The 15,925-nt window shown below is 34.0% G+C and overlaps 1 protein-coding gene across 2 annotated transcripts in view; it reads left to right on the top strand.

The window, feature by feature from the left end:
* Positions 1–2,687: 2,687 nt before the first annotated feature.
* Positions 2,688–15,925, top strand: part of LOC129256760 (uncharacterized) — a 28,129-nt gene continuing 14,891 nt past the window's right edge. Inside the window, exons 1-2 of one of the 2 annotated variants that reach the window (XM_064097650.1) lie at positions 2,688–3,430; positions 11,380–11,564. In XM_064097650.1, coding sequence (XP_063953720.1) covers positions 2,776–3,430; positions 11,380–11,564 — 840 coding nt within the window. In that variant the 5' untranslated portion in view covers positions 2,688–2,775. The remainder of the gene's footprint in view (positions 3,431–11,379; positions 11,565–15,925) is intronic. The other variant, XM_064097651.1, reaches the window with a different exon arrangement.

Here is a 15,925-nt window from a genome sequence, read left to right as displayed (position 1 = left end):
GAGACATATATTAAAATTTGATGAAAAATGGACTTAACCCCTTTTGCAAGTGAACTCTTCATATGTATATTTTTATATAATTATATGTATATATATATTTTTGAAAACCAACTCATCAGGGTGAACTTCCCCTTTTTCATAAGTTGGCAATTAGGGTGATGGGGGTAACCCCCAAACAAAAGTTGCAGAAATTTTACATATCACAACTTTACATCAATCAGTCTTCTGTTTTCATATTTCTATGAAATTATTTTAAGTTAGATGGAAACTAAAAACAAAATAGGAATATACCCTTCGTTCATGACTCTGAAAGATCGATTAGAATATGTCATTCTGATGGAAAAAATAATAGGCCTACATAATACCATTGGATTTATAATCCAAGACCAAATCCAAGAATACATAAATAAATCATTGATTTGTAAATTATGCAAACCAATAGTTCAAACTATTAGCATAAAATGTATTTTTAAAGCCTAATTTGTTGTTTGATTTGCCAGAATGTTGCATCCCACATACATTCATGTTAGATCTGGTGTGACATTAACTGAAATAGAAGGGAATATTCTTTAAAAAATTCATAGTTTCCAACTAAATGAAATTATATTCAAGGTAATAGGGACAGTAGATTGCCATGTCATTGATGTGCCAATTTGAAATGCAATTTTTCAGCATTTTTCGAAGAACTTTTTTTCTTCCTCTTATAGCTGACAAAATCACAAAAATTTGATGCACATTATAAGACCAGTGGTTCAATGTTTTGACTTAGCCCTTAAAAGGACATGATGAAATAATGGATTTTTATATTCTCAACAACCAACATTCTTTTATTGTATAAAGGACAAGCCCACCCCAACAAAAAGTTGATTTGAATAAAAGGAGAAAAATTCAACAAACATAACACTGAAAATTTCATCAAAATCAGATGTAAAATAAAGAGTTATGACAATTTAAAATTTTGCTTATTTTTCATAAAACAGTTATATGCACATCCTGGTCAGTATGCAAATTGGCAGACGTCACCCACTCACTATTTCTTTTGTATTTTATTATATGTTTATTCTAATTTTCTCCTCATTGTCATGTGAAACAAAATTTTATTCCTCCCTGAACATGTGCAATTAGCATTGTTTAACACTATATGGCTCGATCAGTCAAGTTGGTCCTTATTGTCAAATCTGTAAAAATTGAAATATTGTATAATTCGAACAATAAAAAAAAGAAATAGTGAGTGAAGGACATCATCGACTCTCATTTGCATATCGCTGAATTAGGCATTTAACTGTTTTGTGAAAAATAAGCGAAATTTAAAGATGTCATAATTTTCTTATTTTACATCCGATTTTGATGAAATTTGCAGCGTTATGTTTGCTTGTTTTTTTCACTATCAATTCAAATCAACAATTTTCTGGGTGGAATTGACCTTTAAGTATTTCACAAGATAGATCCTACCATGAACCAATAAGTTTAACTGAAACTAATCCTATGAAGCTGGATTAACATGTTGTAATTATTCATAACCCTTTCTATCACACACTGGGAAAAAAATCTGATTCAACTTTACTGTAGTTGTCTCACAAATTGTGTTACGATACTGCAACAAATAACAATGAAAACTTTGTTTTAAATTTGATTTCCCTTTTTTTATTACAGGAAATAATCAACCATACACAAATCAAAAATAATAATGGTCTTACATCTTTCTTGAAGTGCTGATTATAATCCAAAGTAAAATCCAAGTTGGCTGGTGAAAATTCCTTAAATTAAAGTTCGCAATGATGGCGACGATGATATCGATGTTGAAGCACATTGAATAACAAGAGTCACTGTAACGAGTTGAAATGTCTATGAAGACGATGTTGATGATGATTAACAGTCAATTTCAGCAATCCATGGGTTGAAAAGCGTTCACTAAAACAGGTTGATGATCTCGATGAGAACTGAGAATTCCTCTTTCAAAGTACTGCAAACAGTTCATCGATGGTGTGCAAATAATCCACAGAAGATAAATGTTGTATTCCAGGTGGAAATAATATATGCTCTGACATAAAGTCTGGTGTGAAACTCTGAGTTCTGATCTGATATGATGTGATGTGATAATGTCCTTGAAGAAATTGCCAGCTTATATACAAATTATTCACTATTCTGGAAGCTTCTAGTATTGTCTCCAAAAAGAACATTCTGCCAATTTCTAGAGCAGTCTAATTTTAGAACATTCTTGAATGACCTCAGTGAAATTAAGAATGTCAACAAAACAGCTAAGCCTATTGTTCTTTTCACTACCACTAGTCTATTGTCTATTGTGTTGAAGTCTATTATTGTCTCTCTATTCAGAAATAACAAAATTCCTTGGCCTATTAAAGAACATGCCTAACAAAGCTTTAGTGAGACATTCTGGAATATTCTTAATCATTCTATGCTATGAATATCCTTAAAGAGGAAATAACTAAATAAATGAATGTAATTGCTCTTACAATTCTTCTTATATATATAACAATTGTAAAAGCTCATGATATTGTCAGATATGAAGTGATATTTTGGCAGAGATAGGTTTTTAAGGCTCACTAATGTCATTCTTTTATTATTGTTTCACTTTCAGAGAATATTATTTTTTCTTGTCCACAAATTCCTTCTTCAATGTGCATTTGTGAATGAATTTAATGACTGATCATTTTTTTTAATTTTCCAGGTCCAGTTATCACACAATGAAGATACAAAGGATGTGTTGATGTGTTTTGATGGTGTTTGACCCTTTAATGAAGAAAGACTTAGACAATGGATGAATCAGAGTCATCTGATCCTCTACCAACCAGAGGAGAAGCTGAAGGTGCTCAGAGTACAGATGACCCAATACAAAAAACTAATATGCAAAGTGATATGTGGGATGGGGAAAAGATGGATAAAGATCATACTGTAGCAGATGGAGAAAGGAGACTGGATACTGATCCTTTAGCAGAAGCAGCAATGAATATCCTCAGAACTCAGAAGCAACCTAAAGAGCCTGATGAAGATGATGCCTTCCTGGATTATGGAGACAGTGATAGCATAGGTAGTGGGAAACATGTGGAACATATAGATTGTGCCATTGGTAGTGACCAAAAGCTTTCTGATATCTCAAAACAATTAGATGATCTTCACATAGACATTCCAGAACCAATGGTGAAGCTCAAACGAAGATCATCGTCTGTTGCAGAACTTTCAGATGTGGAAGCGACTGGATCTGTGGAGCGTTTTTCACCTCGAGAGGACCCTGTGGGGTCAGCCATGGGCTCCTTACCTCTTCATGGTACGCTTACCAGGGAAGGGGAAATGGTATCGTATGTTGCTGATGATCTCCTAGAGAAAATTCGTCAGAGTGTGGGTTCCTCCCAGTCCACCTCAGGGGCAACATCTCCTGCTTACCCCACCACCAGTCGGATGATGCCATGGGGTAGGTAAACCACCCCTTTTGGAGTCTTGGCAGGATGTGACAAAACCTTTTATTGGTAGAAGGTTATCAGAAAGATTGTAGACCAAGCTAGAGCATTTTGACAAAAGAAAAGTAGAATCGTAATTAGTGCATGATACAGCGCTCTAGAAAAAAATCATTGAGAAAAAAAATAAATTGTTTTGAAAAAAGGCAATATTTATTTTCATCATGTAGATGATAGAAGTTGTTTTACACTCTTCCTTTCCTACAAAACTATTATTTTTAAAGACCCCCCTTCTTAATACACCTGTATTTGAAAAAGTAAATGCATATGAAGCAATTGGAGCTGTTTTTAATACATAGTAATTATATTTTGTTTCAGTAACTTAAAATTCATTTCTACTGGGTTACTTTCATTTTAGCCTTCCTCTCTTTTTTATCAGTATTTTTTTTAATGATTTAAAATCAACAGTGATTGATTGATTTATTACTTTATTTTAGTATTGCATCCTGTTCAAACAAAGTTTTCTCCTATTTGATGAAAAGGATTTGTCACATTCTGGTGTGAGGTTTACCTTGTGGTGAAATGTCCAAAGAAAAAAATAAATAGCTTCCACAAAATACACAAATATCATCTTACCATTTTAGTTTTTGTTCCCACTTTAACACTAACTTGTGTTTCATTAAAGGCATTTTTGGTTGGCATGCCACTTGTTTCATTCTTTTGTTTCATTTTGTTTGTAGTTTGATTCATTTTACATTAAAATTCAGAGTTCACATCATATATCAAGCCTTTTTGTATTAAATTTGGAAAATCTTAATTGATAAATCTAGCTTGAAGATGAGGATGATGAATAGTAAAATGGACATTTGACCACTGACTTGGATACTGGCATGTGGGGTTAAGCATGAAACCCTAGGGTGACATGGGAAAGAATTGCATGGGAAATGCTACCATTAACAAGAGTTGAGTTTTCAATAATTAATTCTTTTATCTGCCATCCAGGAGAAATTATTCTTACCATTTCAATTATTGTTCGATTCCGTTTCCGTTATTTGTTTGATGGTATATCCATCATAAGATTCAAACATTTCCTCATAGTTCATTTGTAAAAAATTTTTTTTGCAATTATTCACCTACATGCTTTCAAATGTTTGTTTTCCATTCATATTCAAAGTACTGTACTTACTAGCATATGTACTGTACAATTTAGATCACTCTTGAACATTAAACATCTCATGGCATTTTAAGGATGAACATCCTGAAAATAAGAATTTTGATAAATAAAAGAGAGAATGGTTGAATGACAGATCAATATTACATGTACATATTGAACAAATTCTAAATATTATTGACAATAAGAAATTTATGAAGTCTTAAAGTTCTCGTCAAAGTAAACTATTTTTTCCCATTTTAAAGCTTTGATTGTAAGAAAAATTAAATCGTGTTTTTGTCTCACCTGCATCGCAGAGTGAGACGGCGGCGGCGGTGTCAACACCAAATCTTAACCGAAGGTTAAGTTTTTGAATAACCATCATAACTCTAAAAGTGTATGGATCTAGTTCATAAAACTTGGACATAAGAGTAATCAAGTATCACTGAACATCTCATGCGAGTTTCAGGTCACATGACCAAAGTAAAAGGTCATTTAAGGTCATTGAACTTTGTCCAATTTGGAATTAATTATTAGATTACTGTCATAACTTTCAAAGTTTATAGATATAGTTTATGAAATGTGGATATACATGTAGGGGTAATCAAGTATCACTGACAAGTCTTAGGTCGCATGATCAAGGTCAAATGTCATTTACTGTCAATGAATGTAGTATTGTATCATTTTATGAATGGTGTTTTTTGTGAATAATTATTTTATAGTTGTTTTCAAAGTCAGCGCTGCTACTATATTGAATTGCGTGATGCAGGTGAGACTGCCAGAGGCGCTCCACTTGTTTTTTATTCACTACATGTAATTGCATGGAAATATTGGACTGCCATTTGTTTTGAGATATCATAATAGTTAATAAAATTCTTATTGGATAATTGCTATTTGAGTGGAAAATGGACTCACATAATTATGCCAATTTGTGCTTGATTGATCACAATTTTAATTAAAGGAGAATGAAAGTGAAACCCTCGGAACACATTATCTTGTATGAAAAATAAAGAAAAATATGAAAGAATAAGATCAATAAAAGTTTAAGGAAGAATTGTACAGATGATAAGAAAGATATGAGCATTTGAATGTCAGTTGTCACTAATGCCATGGAGATCCTGTTAATGCTGTGACTAAGATTTGTGATGTCACACATGTACAACCCCCCCCCCTCTTGAAGATATACCCCCAAATAAACTTTTTTGCTCATTCTAATGATAGTACAAATCTTTGTCCACGATATATTTTATGAAACCTCCATTATGTACCCCCCCCCCCCGATTTCTCGACAGACTCAATAAAAGTTTGAAATTTGAATATGTTGGAAAGTACTTGTCATTAGGGATTTGTACAAATATGAAATCGCGCATGTTGGTCGCATTGCCAATAGGAATACTTTTACATCATTAGTGATCTCAGCATTCAAATGCTCATAACTTTCTTATCTTTGGTTTGATATTTCTCAAACTCTCTTTGATTTGTTTCTTTATTTTTCTGTTTCACGCAAGCTTACTTGTTCAAAAGATTTCATTTTCCTTAATAAAGAGTTCATTAGTTTTCTTTTATTATCAGAATTGTATTTTGTTCAATTTTTTTATTGACCTGTTCCTGTATTTTTTTCTCCCATGTCAAGTTCCTTATTTTCAGGCTGAATATCCCTAATGAATACACTATATTTCATGATCATGCAGATATAGCAATTTACTAAATAATTTACATACTTATTTGCATGAGCTCGTATTCAAACCCATATGAGTTTAATTGCATTTTATTTACATGCATCAATATTCAAAAGTAATGACAGAGACTGAGCAAAATCCTCACTTCTTACATCTCGATGTACAGTGCGTCCCAGAAAAAACGAAACTGTAATAGTTGAATAGGTAGAAATAAAGCATGTTTTCATGCAACTTTTTCTTCACCATGCGTCAATCATGTAAGCACAAGGTCTCATGTGAAAGAAGAAAAAAAATGGATATTTAAGTTATGATCTTTGTTTTACGAATAGATAGTGCAGTAATACCCTGAAAAACTCATTTACATGTAAAATCGTAATTTGTGCAACTCACCACTTTCCATTGTTCTAACTCAGTCATACATGCATTATGAATGTTGAGATGGACTTCAAATGAAAGAGGGGAAGCATATTATCTTTTAATTGATGTACATCTCATGAAGAAAATTTACGATTATGATGTCAAAAAAATTGCTCTGAATTATGGTTTCATTTTTGTCTCGCCTGTATAGTAGAGCGAGACTATAGGCGCTACTTTTCCGACGGCGACGGCGGCGTCATCAACATTGAAATCTTAACCTTGGTTAAGTTTTTGAAATGTCATCATAACTTAGGAAGTATATTGACCTAGTTCATGAAACTTGGACATAAGGGTAATGAAGTATTACTGAACATCCTGCCTGAGTTTCAGGTCACATGACCAAGGTCAATGGTCATTTAGGGTCAATGAACTTAGACCATGTTGGGGGAATCAATATCGAAATCTTAACCTAGGTTTAGTTTGTGAAATGTCATAACTTCAAAACTATACAGTGGGTATCAAAAAAACGGGACAGTTTTGAAAAGTCTATAAAAAAATTGTTTCAAATTATGATATCTATATTTTTGTCTCGCCTGCATAGCAGAGCGAGACTATAGGCGCCGCTTTTCCGACGGCGGCGGCGACGGCGGCGGCGGCGTCAACATCAAATCTTATCTTAACCTAAGGTTAAGTTTTTGAAATGACATCATAACTTAGAAAGTATATGGACCTAGTTCATGAAACTTGGACATAAGGTTAATCAAGTATTACTAAACATCCTGCCTGAGTTTCAGGTCACATGACCAAGGTCAAAGGTCATTTAGGGTCAATGAACTTTGACCATGTTGGGAGAATTATTTTCAAAATCTTAACCGAAGGTTAAGTTTTTGAAATGACATCATAACTTAGAAAGTATATGGACCTAGTTCATGTAACTTAGGCATAAGGTTAATCAAGTATTAGTGAACATCCTGCTCGAGTTTCAGGTCACGTGACCAAGGTCAAAGGTCATTTAGGGTCAATGAACTTTGGTCAAGTTGGGGGTATTTGTTGAATTACTATCATAACTTTGAAAATTTATGGATCTAGTTCATGAAACTTGGACATGAGGTTAATCAAGTATTAGCAAACATCATATGCGAGTTTCAGGTCACATGACCATGGTCAATGGTCATTAAAGGTCAATGAACTTTGGCCGTGTTGGGGGTATTTGTTAAATTACCATCCTAACTCTGAAAGTTTACGGATTTAGTTCATAAAACTTGGACATAAGAGTAATCAAGTATCACTGAACATCCTGTACGAGTTTCAGGTCACATGACCATGGTCAAAGGTCATTAAAGGTCAATGAACTTTGGCCGTGTTGGGGGTATTTGTTAAATTACCATCCTAACTCTGAAAGTTTATGGATCTAGTTCATAAAACTTGGGATATAAGAGTAATCAAGTATCACTGAACATCCCCTGTGAGTTTCAGGTCACAAAACCAAGGTCAAAGGTCAGTTAAGGTCAATAAACTTAGGCCATGTTGGGGTAATTGTTGAATTGCCATCATAACTTTGAAAGTTTATAGATAGAGTGATTGAAATGTGGACATGGATGTAGTTGACAAGTCTTAAGTCACCGTTCAAATGTCATTTATGGTCAATGAACGTGGTATTATGTCATTATATGAATGGAGTTTTTGTGAATGATTATTTTATAGTAGTTTTCAAAGTTAGCACTGCTGCTATATTAAATCGCGTAATGCAGGCGAGACTGCCAGAGGCGTTCCACTTGTTATATTAATAAATGCTCTGAAATCTTATCTTTGAAATGCCATTTAAAGTAATAAATTTTGTTCATGCTTGAGCGAACATGGGACGTTTTTGTTGGGGGTTCATAAAGAGGCTTGCGCCAGAATGGCAGAAATGAGAAATTTGATGATCAGACTTCTTGCTAATCAGCAGACTTCCTTTTAACCTTTTCATTATCTTTGCCATGATTTTTTAATTATGCTGTCAAATTTCATTTACAAATTTTGTTTTTTCATTAAAACTTCTTTAACCTTTGAATTTTCTTTCATAAAGAAAAGAAGACTTTTTGTCAACCCAAGCAAGAAGATTTGCATTATCAATTGGGAGAACTTGTAATTATTCAAATCGTATTTTATTTTGTGAAACAAATTATGTTATGGTACCTTTAATAAATATGAATCCTTTTGCAAGGGGTTATTGATTCCTTGACCAAGTTAAATTTGGAAAAAAAATACACGCTCTCCCATACTTCAGTTGAAAAAATTTGTTTTTGCTTAAAGAAGGAATCTTGAAAGCTAAAAGAGAGCATATTAAAAAGAAACAACAACAGAACAATTCAAGCAAATAAACAGATTTGAAAATGAATTTTGACCGTATAATTCGAAAATTATGGCAAAAAGAATGAAAAGGTTAAGAGGAAATCTGCTGATTAGCAAGAAGTCCGATCATCATATTTATCAGTTTATGCCATTTTGGCGCAAGCATCCTTTTTAACCCCAGACAAAAACATTCCGTGTTCACTCAAGCATGAACGAAACTAAATTTGTTTAATGGCATTTGAAAGATAAGACTTCAGAGCACCTATTAACACCCAAATATAGACATAATTTGAAACAAAAATTGTATAGACTTGTCAAATCTGTCCCGTTTTTTTAAATATGCACTGTATAGACCTATTTCATAAAACTTAGACATAAGGGTAATAGTGTATCACTGAATATCCTGCCTGAGTTTCAGGTCACATGACCAAGGTCAAAGGTCACTTAGGGTCAATGAACTTTGGCCATATTGGGGGTATTTGAGGAATTGTCATAACTTTGAAATTTTATGGATCTAGTTCATGAAACTTGGATATAAGAGCAGTAATGTATCTCTGAATACCCGGTGTGTGTTTCAGGAACATGGCCAAGATCAAAGGTCATTTAAAGGTCAATGAACTCTGGCCGTGTTGGGAGTATGTGTTGAATTGGCATTATAACTTATATTAGGAAGTTTATGGTACTTGCTCATGAAACATCGACATAAGGGTAATCAAGTATGAATGATTGTTTTGCACATGTCTTAGGTCACATGATCATGGTCAAAGGTCATTTTGGGTCAATGGACATAATATTTTATCATATTAGTGTTTTCTTCTGTGAATAATTATTTATTAGCTGTTTTTCAAAGGAAGCACTGCTGCTGTATCGAATTGCGTAATGCAGGCGAGACTGCCAGAGGCGTTCCACTTGTAACTCCAAGATGTCATCAAATGATGCTGATTGAAGCTATAAAGCATTAATTCGAGAGAAAGTACAAGGAAATGATGATTACTTAAACATACCATATTATCAAATATGTATTGTAAGTCTGATAATGCTCCCCACGATAATACAGTCTAGACCAAAACCAAAACTTTTTAATTGAAAATCACCAACACAGATAAATGCACATGGGCACATACATGTATTATTTTTGCTTGGAAATAGACCCATCTTTTCAAAATAGTATTCCTATTAGCTAAACGCAAATATTTTCTAACAGAATTACGTGGCACAAAATTAAAAAAAGAAATTGTATTATTATTTTATTTGGCATTTTAATAAAAGCACTTTACAAGAGAATGCACAAAGAGAAAATGGATAGAGGATGTTTACAAGGCTAAGTTCAGGTTACATTTTAAAAAAAAAATTAAAAAATAAATAATTGTAGCCCACCTGCTTTCCATCCCGACCTGGACTTGTATGACAATCCATCTAATATTAATAACAACTTTAACTCTTTGTGCACTGGACCATGAACCCATCTGTACTGAATTATTTTCAGGGAGGGAAACAATGCATTGTTTGTTGAGTGTGAAATGCGAAGTTCGCACGGCACCGAGTGTGCATTGGTGCGAAGTACGCGTGGAAAGGGTTAATAGATGATTTTTTATAAAACAATGATTCAAATAATTCAAGTACAGATGTTTAAGAACAAGAAAACACTGTGATAAGGAAAAACAATGGATGTACAGTACTCATTAGAGAAGTAGAGTAAGAACTGGTAATAGGATATTATCACTAGACATGTTCAAATCAATTTCAGTGAGTTATACCCCCTAACTCAATAGTCTTGTACATACTGTACATAATTCATGGAAATTGGCATTTCTTCAAATCATGAATTATTTGTATAAATTAAGAGGGCCAGGAAATAGGGTATCAATATTTGTCATGTCGATATGCATTATTTAAATCACTTGGGAAATACCTAAATATGCTAATTGAGTAATCACATGATGAGATTATACCATAACTTCCTCTTGCTTGTGATTCATCATGATATTAGACTTCTCTAAATGGTTAGATTTTATTGCAATTTAGCAAGATGCTGGACTGAATTTAAGTTGTAGGTTACAAAGCAATATTTAGTTACTTTGTTTTAGGTAAGTAAATTATTTTTAACCTTGTCATCATAGGTATCATGGACTTCAAACAACTGAATTGCGGACACAAATGCACAAAAAGCAAAATTTCCCATTCTTTTTATTGTTACAGACTTTTTGCTGCAAGTCAATTGCCTTAAGACATGATCAGACAGTATGGTTCTTATGCAGAAGCATGAACTTTAAAAGTACAAGTCTATGTCGGAACATGCCCTGTAACAAATTAAATCTGAAAAATCCAGATACTTTCTACGTTCTTTGCAAAGTTGAGAGAGCAAGATAATTTCACAACACAGTAATACATGCTATTGTTTACAGTTGTCTAACATGTATATTTCTTGTCATGTGTGTAACCATAGCAACAACCCCAACATCAATGACCTCGTCATCTTCATCAGCAACAGAGCTCGGAGGAGCAGTAGGTGCATCTGCCATGATTCCACCAATAGACCCTGAGGCTATTCAAGATCTTGAGAAGCAGTGTCACATGGTTGCTGATAATCTTAATCTCATGTTGGGACACCTCTCAAATAGCTTGCATAATGTAAGCATTTCTATGTCACTGATGTGTTATAACATGATTTTTATGTAACCTATCAAATTTATCCTATTTATTTGAATCAAACTTGAAAATTTGCTTATGCAGTACATATTATTGCTACTCTAATGCTGCGTTTTCACTATGTTCACATTTTTCATGGCAGTCATGTTTGCCCTAAATGCAGTGCAGCATGGGATTTTAACCATTCTTTTTTAGAGAGGGCGCAATTTCAACGTCAAGGCGTAATTTTTTCACCCTCTCAGATTGAGAATTAAAATCGCAAATCATCGGAAAACTGATAAGCCATCAGGTTGTGTATTTGGAATAAGATTGAAGGAAAAAGTAAATTATATAACCTGAGACGCTTTGGAGTGAATTTTTCTGAGGAGAAAGGGAGAAATCTAGCTGAGATTCCGGAAAGCCACACCCAGTCTCACTCTAAAAATGGCTAACGCAAGTGGAACTAAACCCGTTTTTGTTAAATCAGAGGATGTTCGAAATGTGAGTACAAAACAAATATCGGGTGAGGAATTGTACATGTCGTTAGCCAAGATAATAGAACCTACTAACATATCAGGTATCCAGCAAATACGTAACTTATGGTGTATTTACCTCGTTCGTCATGAAGACAGAGTGAAAGTGATAATGAGTGGCTTAGAGCTTCGTGGGGCAGTTACCCCTGTACATGACCTCAACCCATTTACCAAAACCAGGAATGAGAATCTCCTTCGTGTGGTAATCAAGGATATCCCACTCTCAGTAAGTGACCAACTTATCAAGTCTGAGTTTCAAACCAAAAACATTGAAATTCATGGTGAAATCATCAGACAAAAACTAAGAGTTAATGGACAACTGATGAGCTGCCTTAATGGAGATAGAGTTTTGTTCATCAAACCACCCGCCCAAGCCCTCCCTAGGAAATTCGTTTTCGGGAAGGTTTTCGTCGGTCGACTGTACCATCTTGGACAGCCAGAACAGGGAGTTGGAAGCGTCGTTACATGCTCGAAATGCCTGGAGAAAGGGCATCACGTATCTTCATGCAAGAATGCAATCAGGTGTTCCCTCTGTAAAGCGAGTGGGCACGTGAGAAACAAGTGCTCAACCAACATAGCAACGGAAACTACGGACGCCACGGATCTTCGACTAGATGACGATCGCCCGAGACAAGCCGCCGCTGCTAGCCTCACTTCAAGCACTTCGTACAGCGGAAAAGCGAAGAAGCAACTTAATCTACAGGATTTCCTACCCGTCCCAACCCCATCAGATCAGAAAGCTAGTCGACCACGAAAAGCGCATAGTGTGATGAATGCTATCGTCGTGGAAAGCGATGGAAAGTTTTCATCTACAGACGAAGATCCTGGAGATAAGTCTAAAGGAGATAGAGCAAAGAGTAGTTACGGATCAAGCTCGGAAACAGAAACAAGCGATCGCGATAGCGATGACGAGGGCACCACGCTGTCAGCTGAAACACCTCCACTACAATTGGTACAAGATAAGAGAAAATCCTCTAAAAGGAAGCGAAAAGACACAAGCAAAAATAAGTGAGTGGAAAGAAATTACAAAAATTGATGAGCAGTTAGAAAGAAAGAATGTCAAACCATCGATTCATAGATAAGTCTATGTTACATTTCGTTTCCCTGAATGTGAGGGGGTTACGAAACAAGCTTAAAAGAGACAAGATATTCTTATGGTTAAAAAATCAGAAATGTGATATTGCGTTTCTCCAAGAAACTTTTTGGCTACATAATATAGAGCAAAGTGTAAAGAAGGAATGGAAAGGTCAGTGTTTCTTTGACCATGGCACAAATCACTCAAGAGGAGTAGCCATTCTTGTTCGTGAGGGTCTTTCATTGAACTCTATTTCTGTTAATTGTAAAGGAGATGGTAGAGCTATCATTATTCGATTTTCATGTTATTCAATATCATACTTTTGTATAAACATTTACGCTCCGACAAAGAAAACGGAGAAAGAATTTTTTTACAAGTCCTTAGATGCCTGGGTAAAAGCATGTAAACCTAATAACGATATGGTTATAGCAGGTGGAGATTGGAATTGTGTACAAAATAGAATATTAGATACTTATGGCATATCAAATGTTTATTTACCAAAAAAGAATTTTAAAAGTTTTCAAGCAAAAAACAAATTAATTGATATATGGAGAAAGTGTAACCAAGATAAAAAACAATTTACTTGGCGACAATTATTATTAAATGTACACTCAAGACTAGATTATTGTTTGATTTGTAGAGGTCTTTTGGGTTCAGTCTTTTCAACAGACATAAGACCCGCATTAAAATGTGACCACAATGCTATATCATTAAAGATAAAAATATCTCAAGAAAAAAGAGGTAAAGGTTATTGGAAGATTAATAACTCGTTGTTGAATGATGAGGTTTATGTTAATTATGTTAAAAGTTTGATACAAGTGGTCAAGTTTGAAACGAAAGGAATGAGTACACAAATACAATGGGATGTTTGTAAATATAAGATTAAAGAATACAGTATCCGTTATGCAAAGGAAAAGCAATCTAGAGCAAAAGAGTATTATCTGAAATTAGAAAGAGAATTAAGGCATTACAACGAAATGTTTGATACTGATATGAATGATGAATTAATAGACAAAATGAATAAATTGAAAGAAGAGTTAGACAAATGGTATGGAAATAAGTGTAAAGGTGCTTATGTTAGGTCAAGAGAAAAATGGATAGAGAATGGAGAAAAATGTACTAAATATTTTATTCAGCTAGAAAGGCAAAGAGGAAATAAAAAAGAAATACACTTTCTTGAAAAAAATGGGAAAAAGGTCCTTAATAATGACGAGATTCTTAAAGATATTCATAGATTTTTATAAAAACTTGTATTGTCCACCGATACACGAAACAGATGTTGATAAATATTTTACTCATGTACATGTACCATGCTTATCTCGGGAAGAAGCAGAAAGTTGTGAAGGGTTGCTTACTGAAACAGAATGTAGAAAAGCATTGTCTTCCATGAATTTAAACCGTTCACCCAGGAGTGACGGTCTAAGTGTGGAATTCTACAGATGTTTTTGGGATGAAATTAAAGATCTAGTTATAAATAGTTTAAATGAGGGGTATGAAAAGGGAGAACTCTCTTTTATACAAGGACAGTCAGTTCTTACTCTATTATACAAAAATGGCAATAGGGGATCTCTGGACAATTGGCGACCAATATCTTTACTCAATATCGACTACAAAATTGCAGCTCGGGTTTTAGCGATGCGTTTACAGAAAATTTTATCATCAATTATTTCAACTGATCAATGTGGATTTATTAAAGGTAGATCGGCATCCGAAAATGTTGGGCTTGTTCAAGATATTATTGACTATTGTAAATTTAAAAGTTCCCGTGGCATTATAATTTTTTTAGATTTTCGAAAAGCATTCGACAATGTGAACCACTCATTTCTGTTTGAAACATTAAAGCGGATGAAGTTTAAGGAATCGTTTATAAATTGGATTAAGATGTTATATAACAATGCTCACGGTAGAGTACTACAGCGTGGGTGGTTATCAGAATCATTTCATATTTATAAAGGTGTAAGACAAGGGTGTCCATTATCAGCATTGTTGTTTATTTTGGTTGCAGAGATTTTAGCAATTCGTATTAAAGAAAATGATGAAATCAGAGGAATAGATATTTCAGGAAATTGTTTATGCTTACCACACAGAGAGATAAAAATAACACAGTTCGCAGACGATACGACGATATTTATTAATTCGATTAATTCCCTTCATAATGTTATGAAAGAGATAAATAATTTCGGTAATATTGCAGGTCCAAAAGTAAATTGGAATAAGACAAAGATGTTAAAAATAGGGATATTTAACTTAGAAAGAAGCGAGTTCGATTTTACAGATGATCCTGTTAAGTATTTAGGAATATTTGTGGGAAAAAATGAAGAGCATATACGAAAGCTAAATTGGGAAGGGAAAATCGAAAAGGTCAATAACATTAAAAACATGGAAAATGAGACAGCTTACATGTTATGGTAAAATAATTATTATAAAATGTTTAATTGTGCCTCAAATCGTTTATGTTGGTACGGTTATTCCAATGCCAGACTATATATGCAAGGGTTTACATAAGATAATGTATTGCTTTTTATGGAATTCAAAGCGTGAGAAAGTTAAACGTAATATTTGTGTCAGACCGATAGTTGAAGGTGGTCTTGGTATGATCGATCTATATTCGAAATCAAAATCACTTATATTGTCTTGGATAAATTCCTTTTTTAATAATTATGATGCAGTCTGGAAAACACTTTTCTCGTTTTGGTTAAGTTACATAGGAAAAATCCCCTACTGTTTTCAAATGAATTGTCATCCAAAACACATGT

This window comes from Lytechinus pictus, chromosome 3 (genome assembly GCF_037042905.1).
Source record: "Lytechinus pictus isolate F3 Inbred chromosome 3, Lp3.0, whole genome shotgun sequence".
NCBI classification, from domain to species: domain Eukaryota; kingdom Metazoa; phylum Echinodermata; class Echinoidea; order Temnopleuroida; family Toxopneustidae; genus Lytechinus; species Lytechinus pictus.
The sequence above is the reverse complement of the archived record's forward strand: the minus strand, read 5'-3'. Positions and strand labels throughout refer to the sequence as shown.